Raw genomic sequence first — 12,816 nt, forward strand, 5'->3', positions numbered from 1 at the left:
TACTGTAAAGGACTAGAGCAGGTCTACTGTAAAGGACTAGAGCAGGTCTACTGTAAAGGACTAGAGCAGGCCTACTGTAAATGACTAGAGCAGGCCTACTGTAAAGGACTAGAGCAGGCCTACTGTAAAGGACCAGAGCAGACTTACTGTAAAGGACTAGAGCAGGCCTACTGTAAAGGACTAGAGCAGGTCTACTGTAAAGGACTATAGCAGGTCTACTGTAAAGGACTAGAGCAGGTCTACTGTAAAGGACTAGAGCAGGCCTACTGTAAAGGACTAGAGCAGGTCTACTGTAAAGGACTAGAGCAGGCCTACTGTAAAGGACTAGAGCAGGTGTTACTGTAAAGGACTAGAGCAGGCCTACTGTAAAGGACCAGAGCAGGCCTACTGTAAAGGACTAGAGCAGGTGTTACTGTAAAGGACTAGAGCAGGCCTACTGTAAAGGACCAGAGCAGGCCTACTGTAAAGGACTAGAGCAGGTCTACTGTAAAGGACTAGAGCAGGCCTACTATAAAGGACTAGAGCAGGCCTACTATAAAGGACCAGAGCAGGCCTACTGTAAAGGACTAGAGCAGACCTACTGTAAAGGACTAGAGCAGGCATACTGTAAAGGACTAGAGCAGGCCTACTGTAAAGGACCAGAGCAGGCCTACTGTAAAGGACTAGAGCAGGCCTACTGTAAAGGACTAGAGCAGGCCTACTGTAAAGGACTAGAGCAGGCATACTGTAAAGGACTAGAGCAGGCATACTGTAAAGGACTAGAGCAGGCCTACTATAAAGGACTAGAGCAGGCATACTGTAAAGGACTAGAGCAGGCCTACTGTAAAGGACTAGAGCAGGCCTACTATAAAGGACCAGAGCAGGCCTACTGTAAATGACTAGAGCAGGTATACTGTAAAGGACTAGATCAGGTATACTATAAAGGACTAGAGTAGACCTACTGTAAAGGACTAGAGCAGGCCTACTGTAAATGACTAGAGCAGGCCTACTGTAAAGGACTAGAGCAGGCATACTGTAAAGGACTAGAGCAGGCCTACTGTAAAGGACTAGAGCAGGCCTACTATAAAGGACCAGAGCAGGCCTACTGTAAAGGACTAGAGCAGGCCTACTGTAAAGGACTAGAGCAGGCCTACTGTAAAGGACTAGAGCATGCCTACTATAAAGGACCAGAGCAGGCCTACTGTAAAGGACTAGAGCAGGCCTACTGTAAAGGACTAGAGCATGCCTACTGTAAAGGACTAGAGCAGGCATACTGTAAAGGACCAGAGCAGGCCTACTGTAAAGGACTAGAGCAGGTCTACTGTAAAGGACCAGAGCAGGCCTACTGTAAAGGACTAGAGCAGGCCTACTGTAAAGGACCAGAGCAGGTCTACTGTAAAGGACTAGATCAGGCCTACTGTAAATGACTAGAGCAGGTCTACTGTAAAGGACTAGAGCAGGCCTACTGTAAAGGACTAGAGCAGGCCTACTGTAAAGGACTAGAGCAGGCCTACTGTAAAGGACTAGAGCAGGTATACTGTAAAGGACTAGAGCAGGTATACTGTAAAGCAGTGGTTCTCAACTGGTCTAGCCTCGGGACCCAACATTTTCCTTAGTCATTAAGTCGCGACACAAAATTTTTAACCACTATGATTTATGTAAAAAAAAAATATTTGCAGTAATACGCAATCTTTCAAAACATGAAATAAACACAAAAAAGTGCAACTATTGCTAAAAACCCAATGAAATAAAAGAATAATAAATAATATATGCTTCTTAGCAGATTTCTTAGCTTAACATAACAGACCTAAGTTTGGGGGAACTAATGGGATAACTGGGGTTGCAACAAAAGTGCAACTAGGGCTAAAACCCCAATGAAATTAAATAATAATAATAAATAATTATGCTTCTTAGCAGACTTCTTAGCTTAACATAACAGACCTAAGTTTGGGGGAACTAATGGGATAACTGGGATTGCAAGAAAAGTGCAACTAGGGCTAAAAACCCAATGAAATAAAATAATAATAAATAATATGCTTCTTAGCAGATTTCTTAGCTTAACATAACAGACCTACGTTTGGGGGAACTAATGGGATAACTGGGGTTGCAACAAAAGTGCAACCAAGGGCTAAAAACACAATGAAATAAAATAATAATAATAATAAATAATATATCCTTCTTAGCAGACTTCTTAGCTTAACATCCCAGGGAACTAATGGGATAACTGGGGATGTTGTTTGCTCCTGACAAGAGTCTCAAAGTCTGGGGTGATGGTAGACAAAGCAACTCTGAGGTCATGCTCAATGTCCAATCTGTTCCTCCGCTTTGTCTTCAGCTGGACCAGAGCTGAGAAGCCACTTTCATAAAGTTTGGTAGTGAAAAAAAAAAATGAAAAAAAAAGTAATTTTATTTTACACACACATCCGTGACCCACTCAAAATGGCCCCGCGACCCACTTTTGGGTCGCGACCCACCAGTTGAGAAACACTGCTGTAAAGGACTAGAGCAGGCCTACTGTAAAGGACTAGAGCAGGTATACTGTAAAGGACTAGAGCAGGTCTACTATAAAGGACTAGAGTAGGTATACTGTAAAGGACTAGAGCAGACATACTGTAAAGGACTAGAGCAGGCCTACTGTAAAGGACTAGATCAGGTATACTGTAAATGACTAGAGCAGGTCTACTGTAAAGGACTAGAGCAGGTCTACTGTAAAGGACTAGAGCAGGTATACTGTAAAGGACTAGAGCAGGTCTACTGTAAAGGACTAGAGTAGACCTACTGTAAAGGATTAGAGCAGACATACTGTAAAGGACTAGAGCAGGTCTACTATAAAGGACTAGAGTAGACCTACTGTAAAGGACTAGAGCAGACATACTGTAAAGGACTAGAGAAGGTCTACTGTAAAGGACTAGAGCAGGCCTACTATAAAGTAGGGCTGCAACGATTAGTCGACATAATCGGAAAAAATCGTTGACGAGAAATTGTTGCGTCGATTAGTCATTACAAAAAAAAATATATATATATATATATATTTTTTTTTATTTTTTTTTTTTTTTTGTGTGCACTACCTATCTTTGTGAGAGTGGCTTCTCAGGGTTCCAGACAACATCATAACATGATGATCCCATAGCAAATTTTGGACATTGAAAACATTGTTCCCCTGCAGGAGATGATGATCAGACTAGACACACAATACATTACACACACAATACATTACACACGCACTCCTCTCACTCACACACAGCGATCAGAGTAAGACACACACATACACACTCCTCTCACTCACACACAGCGATCAGAGTAAGACACACACACATACACACTCCTCTCACTCACACACAGCGATCAGAGTAAGACACACACACATTCACACTCCTCTCACTCACACACAGCGATCAGAGTAAGACACACACACATACACAAATTACACAGTACACACCTCTCACTCACACAGCGATCAGAGTAAGACACACACACAAATTACACAGTACACACACTCCTCTCACTCACACAGCGATCAGAGTAAGACACACACACACACATACACACACACACGGACTCCTCTCACACACAGCAAACAAAATACCTAGAAGTCTGTCTGTCTGATCTGACTCATCCCCCTCTCCCCTTACAGCTGTTCCATGTCACCCTCCTGGTCCTGGACCAAGTTACAGCCCCATCAGCCGCGGTGCTGGGGGCAGATGCTGCTAGTTATTTATTTTTTATTATTATTTTTTTAGTTATTTAAAGTACACTTCCACTTTAATTTGTATTATTTAATTTATTTATCTTGTTATGAGTGATTGCTGTATTGTTCTTCAAATACATTTTCATTTAAAGTGGCTTAAGATCCAAATCAAATGTTTCATGAGTCATTATTTTAATTTGCTATGGGATCATCATGTTATGATTAGAGTTGTTCCGATACCGATACCAGTATCGGAAATGCCGCCGATACTGCCTAAAATGCTGGTATCGGTATCGGCGAGTACGCCGAAAGTCTAGCCTCCGATACCATATGACGTAATTTTTCAACAACACTGCGGTCTGCTGAGTGAGCATTATAAAACAAACGTGTTTTTAATCGACCGTGAATTAAAGTGTCAATGCTGTTTGTCATTTTAACAGCAGATAACAGCAGATACTTTCTTAAATGCCATCGTCCCGAGAGAGGGGTGTTGACGGGGAGCTCTGATGTGTTCGTTGCTGGTGTTATTTAGCATTAGCTGAAGCGCTAACCGAAAGCTACTTTTAGCTTTAACGTTACCTTGGCTAAAGTTGGGGCTATTCATAATCCAGCAATAATGACTGCAAACCTGCAAGCAGTACAGCAAGTTGGCATAGGAGTATTCCAAGGTAAATCACTTTTTCATCAGTAACGTTACATTGTTTGTATTTCCATCTAACGTTAGCTAACGCTAACCTAGCTCACGCTAATGTGGCTAACTGATCGACCTCTCGCACACAATTAATGACATGTTGCGGACAGCCATATCGGTGACAATGTTTAGCTTTTAGTGCCAAATGATAAGATTCTGAGGCGGAGTCTCAAAAGAGAATGTTGAATATTTATTGTGCATTAAAAATCACAACAGCGCCTCTGCTACAAACTGAAGTTACCGGAGCCTTCTGGAGTGCAACAACGTATAACGTCCGTGCGGAATCAATGTCCCATCAACCATTCCGTGGGTGAACTCATTGAGATAGTTGTCAATTAATGATACTAATACTAATCTATACAATCACCTGTTGTTGAATAAATACCATTTATAGTTATTACTAAAAAACAGTATATATAAAACAGTAGCTGTAAAAAATTATTATAATAATAATTTTATATAATAAAAAAAAAAATAATGTGTGCACTGGTATCGGATCAGTATCGGTATCGGCCGATACCCAAAGCTTAGGTATCGGAATCGGATCAGGAAGGAAAAAATTGTATCGGAACATCTCTAGTTATGATGTTGTTGTTTGGTCCTGACAAGAGTCTCAAAGTCTGGGGTGATGGTAGACAAGCAACTCTGAGGTCATGCTCAATGTCCAATCTGTTCCTCTGCTCTGTCTTCAGCTGGACCAGAGCTGAGAAGCCACTTTCACAAAGATAGGTAGTTTAAAAAAAAATGATATAATTTTTTTTTTTTTTTACATAATTGGTTTTCGATTAGTCGACTAATCGAAAAAAAATAATCGACAGATTAGTCGACTACCAAATTAGTCATTAGTTGCAGCCCTACTATAAAGGACTAGAGCAGGCCTACTGTAAAGGACTAGAGCAGGCCTACTGTAAAGGACTAGAGCAGGTCTACTGTAAAGGACTAGAGCAGGTCTACTGTAAAGGACCAGAGCAGGTCTACTGTAAAGGACTAGAGCAGGCCTACTATAAAGGACTAGAGCAGGTCTACTGTAAAGGACCAGAGCAGGCCTACTGTAAAGGACTAGAGCAGGCCTACTGTAAAGGACTAGAGCAGGCATACTGTAAAGGACCAGAGCAGGCCTACTGTAAAGGACTAGAGCAGGCCTACTGTAAAGGACCAGAGCAGGCCTACTGTAAAGGACTAGAGCAGGCATACTGTAAAGGACTAGAGCAGCCCTACTGTAAAGGACCAGAGCAGGCCTACTGTAAAGGACTAGAGCAGGCATACTGTAAAGGACCAGAGCAGACTTACTGTAAAGGACTAGAGCAGGCATACTGTAAAGGACCAGAGCAGGCCTACTGTAAAGGACCAGATCAGGTCTACTGTAAAGGACTAGAGCAGGCCTACTATAAAGGACTAGAGCAGGCCTACTGTAAAGGACCAGAGCAGGTGTTACTGTAAAGGACCAGAGCAGGTGTTACTGTAAAGGACCAGATCAGGCGCATGCTCTCAGAACTGCCTGCAGCTTTGTAAATGCAGACAAACTCCGATGCTAGAATGGGCACATTTTATTTCCTTTACCGTCCTGTTTCCAAACCATTGAATGATAATGTGCGAGTTAGGGATGCCCCGATCACGTTTTTTGCCACCGATACCGATCAACGATCGTCTTGAGCCATATCGGCCGATACCGATCGTTTTTGGTCTTATATATAAATTTTTTATTTTTTTAAATATATACGTTTTTTTTTTAATATATATTATATAATTATTAGTGCTGTCAAACGATTAAAATATTTAACTCGATTAATCGCATGATTGTCCATAGTTAACTCTAAAACTCTAAAATTAAATTTTTTTTTTTACCTTAAAGTGCAACCTCCACGTTGTATTTTTGTTCAATAAACAATGTGGACTAGGCCAACAGTGACTTTCATGAAGAATTGTAAAAAAAAGTATTGAAATTGACCCAGTTTTAGCGTTTTTATCAAAACATTTTGTCTGCCCAACACAATCAACATGCACTTGCATATTTTAATCAATGGTTTATAACGTGCACGTGTAATGTCGTCACAACAGGTATTGGTCACCAGGGGTATCACCAGGGGGCGCTGAGAGTCACACAGCTAGTGGCAGGCAGAGAGCCTTGCTACCATAGATATATGCTTGCTACTACTAGCCGAATGGAAATGTATCTGTTTCACCTCACTATTGCTCCGTGATTATAGCCATCCATCCATCTCTAAAGCTAACCACGTTACCATATTTGTAATAATGTAAATCATTGTGTCGTTGTACACATTGTGTTTATAACGTTAGTAGATAACATAGCTTAGCTTGGTAGCTATTGTGCTAACAACATATCCCGACATCCGGCTCGCTGGCCGGCATGAACGGCCGACCCAAAATGGTTCTCTCCTCTCTGTACACCCCGACCCGACCCCACGGGTGCCCTGCCGGGGGGCCCATGGACGCGACGGCGGCGGCAGCCGCAGGGCGCCCGAGCCCGCAAAGGCTAGTGTTACACGATAGCTATGAGCTAACTAGCGCTGCGGGCTCCGGCGCCCTGCGGCCGCCGCTGTTGTCGAGTCCACAAGCTTCACTCGGTGCATCAGTCACGAAAGGGGCTATGATGAGCTTGGCAAGCCAGAGTAAAACACAGTTTTCAATCAATCAATAACAACATTAACCAGACTCTCGTTGTGTCTATTATGCTAACGCTAACGTTACCTCATTGTGTCTATTCTACACAGATAGCCTCTCGTGTCTATCTGCTAACGTTAGCATTAGGCTAACTAACGTTACGTCCCTAACCCCCAACAACAAGCGTAACTAATCAGCGATCTTTTTGTCAGACTAAACTCTCCGCTCGGTGGCAAATTGTGTTGATGTCGGTTTTGTTTCATCAATAAATGAGGCAGAATACACAGTGACTGTATCCTTTTTTATTGCACTCGTTTCTTGCTGCAAACACACAAAAGATATCCTACGCGAGACATTAAAGATGGCGGCGCGGACATTCTGTTTTCGTTCAGACTCCCCAAACAGTGACGTCACGCGTCTCTCTTCTGACCAATCAGTGGTCTGCAGTTTTTCACGTGTCATTTCTGGAGCTCTCATGCTGATCACCAGCAGCCCCGCCTCCCCACACGGAGACAAACTGAGTACTTTATTTTAGTGGAAAAGCAACATTAGATTCGGCTCATTAATATGCAAGCCACACCTGTTGTGACGTCGGCGTTTTGATAAGCTTTTTTGATTCGCGCGTGCATGTTATTCGTGCGTGGACCTTTTTAACTCTTTCAGAGTGGCATTTCCGGTGTCAAATGGAAATAAATAAATAATGAAATTATATACCAATGATGTAAACTACCCATAATTGATCAGTAGGGTTTAACCTAGAGGTTGGCCTTTAAACAGTTCTTTTTCAAGTTCCAAGTTTTAATACTCTTATCAACATGCGAGTCAACAAATGCTTGCTTTGTGCAGCCATTTAACACAAAAGGATGACCCTCATGCATTGCAAATTTGCATCAAATTCAAAACAGAGTGATGCACAAAATAACTTAAAAGAAAATAATAATTTAAAACAATGAATAAAGTGTGCATGAAATAATAGGGGAAAGAAAACATTAGGAACTTGTTACATTCACACACACAAGGGCTGATTAATCACACACACCCCTCTCCCTCACACACACACTCTCTCAGCTCTTTTTCTCTTTTGCCCCTTCCTCATCTCTCTCACCCCCCTCTCTCTATATCTCACACACACACACACACACACACACACACACACACACACACACACACACACACACACGTCAGAAACAAACATAGTATCAATGAGAGCATCAATAATACACCTGAGTGAAGTCTAGTAAATTTTTTTTTTTAGTTAATCTTGAGTTAAAAAAATGTGTGGCATTAATAGAATCGGGAGTTAACGCGATATTAACGCGATATATTTGACAGCCTTAATAATTATACTTGTAGTTGTATTATCTGCGAGACATCGCCACCACGCAATAAGTCAAAATGCTCGCTATCTCCACTGTCTGTGTGTATACTCTGCTTTGGTCAAATCACATTCAGCATGCCCTCAGCAGGGTATCTGCGGCTCTGCAGATATACCCTACTCCCTCACCTAGCCCCGTTCGTGACTGCGATGCAAGCCGGGGCTCGAATACGCATCGAATCAATGTTATAAGACATTGATATCAGGAGCTATCTGTAGCTACTGCTAGCCGGCTAGATAACGTTAAGACAACGCCTCAGTGAACTATTTAGTTTACTGGGACATTTCGTTTTGAACAGTGAGCTAACGTGAGCTAACGGAGGTATCAACATGCACTACTAGACTATTGCTTGAGCATTTGTTGATATCAGGAGCTATCAGTAGCTAGCCGGCTAGATACCGTTAGACAATGCCTCATGTATTAAACTAAAAGTGAATAGTTGACTGGGTCATTCTGTTTAAACAGTAACGATAGCTAGGTAGCTAACGTTAGCTCACGGTCCCATGCACTAGACTAGAGAGGCGCCTCCTCTGTGTTTACACGGGTAAGGGAGGGGCAGGGGAGGAGGAGCGGCAGTTTGCAGCTCCGTGTGTCTGAGACAGAACTCGGCGAGTGAGATCTCCGCTAAGAATTGGATCATGTTTTTCGATCGGTTTTCACGATCGGCGAAAATAAAGCATTATCGGAATTCACCAATCTCATATTTATACTGAATATCGGCCGATACCGATCGCTGGCCGATCGATCGGGGTATCCCTAGTGCAAGTTATGTTTTTATGGATCATGTACAGTAGGGGTGGGAATCGCCAGAGACCTCACGATACGATACCATCGCGATACTTGCGTCACGATACGATAGTATCGCGATACTAAATATATCGCGATACGCTGAGTATTGCGAATATTTATTATTATTATTATTATTTTTTGATCAAATTAAATGTATTACCTTTTTTCAACTGCAAAGTAAAACTGTCAACATGTTTTATCTAATAAAATAAAGTTCCGTCTGTTCATCTCACTTCAATCATTTTTATAGCAGAACATGGTATTTTCTCAAGCAGACGGATGTAAACACTGTAATCTGTGTTGCAGGACCTGACAAACTGAACTGTTTGTATTACAGTCATATTCCAACTTAACTGAATGCACATGTGTGTGTGGACTACTGTACTTTTACAGGTATTGAAATGAACAATGCAACTTCCTTAATAAAATTTTTATTCTTTTTAATGAATAATTTAATATCGATACTTGGCGTCCCTGTATCGATACAGTATCGCCACGCAAAGTATCACGATACTACTACGTATAGATTTTTCCCCCCACCCCTAATGTACAGTATGTGTACAGAATATCTGAACACATGCATGTTATTTCTTTATGGATCATGTACAGTATGTGTACAGCACAGTATGATGTACAGAATATCTGAACGCATGCATGTTTCCCTGCAGTGCCACCACCCACAGTGACTTGGTCTTAAGAGCTGTGAATGCTGGGATACCATATCGGGTCATCCACAACGCCTCTATAATGAATGCAGTGGGTTGCTGCGGACTCCAGGTACGTCTGCTGTCGCAAACATACAGGGGGGAAAAAGGGAGGCTATTTTGCTATTTCAGGGGCCCGTCATCATATCACATCTGCTCCACGCAGCTCATTGTTGCAACCTGCCATGAAAGTCATTAAAGAGCATTATGGTGACGAAGAATGAATATCCTCTGCAGCGCTTATGCAGCAGCGCCAATCAGTCTTAATAGCAGGCCTGGCCCGGGCCCATCCATAAAGTGGCCCCGCATTGACCTGTCAGGCAGCCCATTGTGTTAGCGGAGGGGCCCCAGCTGTCGGCTCCTGTCTCTGGGTTGGAAGGGCCCCGCTCTCTGAATGCAGCTGTCTGTCCCTCTGCCAGCACCTCGGGGATTAACAGGAGCGGTCGCCCGGTTGGTCTTTAGCCGCGCTCCTGGGCCACGTAGCAGATGACTTTAATTGGATGCGATCGGGCAACTCTAAGCCTTCGCCCAGTTAGCAGCGACATAAGAGTGGGCGGTTGTTGTTATTCTAATGAAGGGCGGCCTATGCAAATTGGGACGGGCCAGGTTGGTTTTGCCGGCATGTGTACATCTGTCCTGTCTGGCTGCCGCCTGCCATGCTGTCTCGCATGAACATCAAATATTGCCGTCCACAATTTCTTTCGTTCTTCAAAATTATTGGCAAAGTTGTAACGGCGCACTAACTACGATTCCGATTATTTTAAACGAGGACTACGTAGACAACATTTTGTGGAGTAAGCGTGTCATTTACTGGTTGAGTCCACGCGGTCCACATTCGATGCGGTCCGGCGAAGAGGACCTTATCACTCAATCACTAAATGACCCGTTAATTCCATAGAATTTTGTGGGGTTGAGTCTAGGGCTGCAACTAATGACTATTTTGGTAGTTGACAATTTAAAAACAAAAACCTGTTAAGTCTTCAGTTTGAAAGGAGTTGAACGGTTTAAATAATAATGAAGGAAAACATATAACACCATTATGAAAATAGTTGCCAACAATTTTTATAATCGATTAGTTGTCGATCAGTTGATTAGTTGTTGCAGCCCTAGTTGAGTCTACATGGTTCTCATATAATCTTATATACAATTATAAAAATCTTAGTTGGTGCACCGTTAAAGGTACCCAGTGGAGTTTTTGACCACTAGTTAAGAGGCACTTTAGAGCACAATAAGAGACAGTGGGCCCCCGAAAATTGCGTAAGTAAGTTCTCCTAAGTCCATTTTACAAATGAATTGTACTAAATGTTCATTGTTTCTATAACCACCATGGGCTAGATCCACAAAGAATGGATTGCACGGTGCTAGTTGCACCCTTACAATTCATTATGAATTGAAAATGGGGGACCCTGATGTAAACAAGACGAAAGTCTTTCTCTGGTCTGCATCCCCTTAACACAATGGGGACCGGCCACGTATATATACGGCTTTCGGTGCCATGCGTTGTGGACCAGAGGCACGTACATAGCCGTGGCAAGTTGTTATTGTTTTATTCCATATTAATAACCTGATCAAGATCCCCGACCGGCTCTGCAGATCTACCCTCCTCTGTGGAATCGGCAACATGCAATACCGGCCAGATCCTCTCCACTGCAGTATCATTGTGGGCGAATGGATTTATTTTTTTACCTTCCAATGGAGGATCATATTACCCTGATCCGAAACGAACATCATGCACCGTGTATTACGTTTCGAATCGCAGATTTCACCATGGAATAAGAGGATTTATCATCAACCAATGGACATATCGATCTACCAGATGCCGATCGATAATGGGGAAATGCTGGAGGGTATCCCACGGGCACATGGTAAGACCTTGATCACCTAATTTACAGCCGGATCGGACATTGCTGTGCAACGCAAGCAGTCTATAATACTAATCGACGTCCCCCGCCGCCCCCCTTTCATCCATACATGCTTTGGGACAGCCTGGATCATATGCAGTTTGTGTTATTTCTTTAGCATACATAAAACGGAAATGCCGTTGAATATAACGTTAGTAGCCTTTAGCTCCATAACTAGCTTTCCAGAAAATAGATGAGACGAAATCCGCGATAAAGCTTATATTCACGGCGCTATAAAATGACAACCTACCGATGCATTTTTTTTTCTTTAAGCTATATTGAAGGGACGGTTTATGCACTCAATTGACAATGAGAATGGACAGATAGCAACACTATAAAGTATAGATATAGCTGTTACAAAACCCACATGTTTGTTTACATTCCCCGGTCCTCTAGCCACTAATTAGACTAAGCCCATTGGTCGTCAAAGTGTTAACAATTGTGTGTATTGAGCCGTACTGTATTGTACCCATTCTGCAATCTGTTAATAAAATCAATCAATCGGCGCAGTGAATGGAAGCGGACAGTGCCGGTTAGCCTTCAGGAGAGGTGTTAGTTGGACAATGCCTAGGCTAACCGGCACTGTCCGCTTCCATTCATTGTGCTAAGCTAGGCTAACGTGCAGCCAGATAGCTTTCTACTGAACACACAGAGAGGAAACTGGTATCCATCTTCTTGTCTCTCTCTGGAGAAGACGGTAAGCTAATTTCCCAAAATGTTGGCGTGTTCCTTTAAGCAATGTTAATCATAACTTACAATTGCTATTGATAATGGTAGGTATTTAAAAAGATTATTATACAATTTCGTACCTCGCCTAAGTGTATGATCTGATGTAAAAAGAAAAACAAGTCTATGTACACCGAGTCCTGGCGATGTCAATCACACGAAGGGGCGGAACCCCTCAAACGATCACAAGCCGGATGTAATGATGCACCTTTCAAAAACAAAGAGTGTTTCATGGTGTAGGAAGTGCATTCAAAGTGTTTATTAGACCTCAAGCACACAAACAATGTATTTTGAGTTGAAAATGTGAATGTAAACAAAAGCCAGTTGTTTACAAGGAAAA

General features: G+C 42.5%; 1 protein-coding gene across 2 annotated transcripts in view; it reads left to right on the top strand.

Annotated features, from left to right (window-relative positions):
• dph5 (diphthamide biosynthesis 5) overlaps positions 1-12,816 on the top strand; it is a 53,552-nt gene that overhangs the window by 22,265 nt on the left and 18,471 nt on the right. For both annotated transcript variants that reach the window (XM_084310070.1, XM_084310071.1), the window contains exon 3: positions 9,814-9,922. In XM_084310070.1, coding sequence (XP_084166196.1) covers positions 9,814-9,922 — 109 coding nt within the window. The remainder of the gene's footprint in view (positions 1-9,813; positions 9,923-12,816) is intronic.

Source organism: Notolepis coatsorum, assembly GCF_963971535.1.
Source record: "Notolepis coatsorum genome assembly, chromosome: 3".
In the NCBI taxonomy this organism is placed as follows: Eukaryota; Metazoa; Chordata; class Actinopteri; order Aulopiformes; family Paralepididae; genus Notolepis; species Notolepis coatsorum.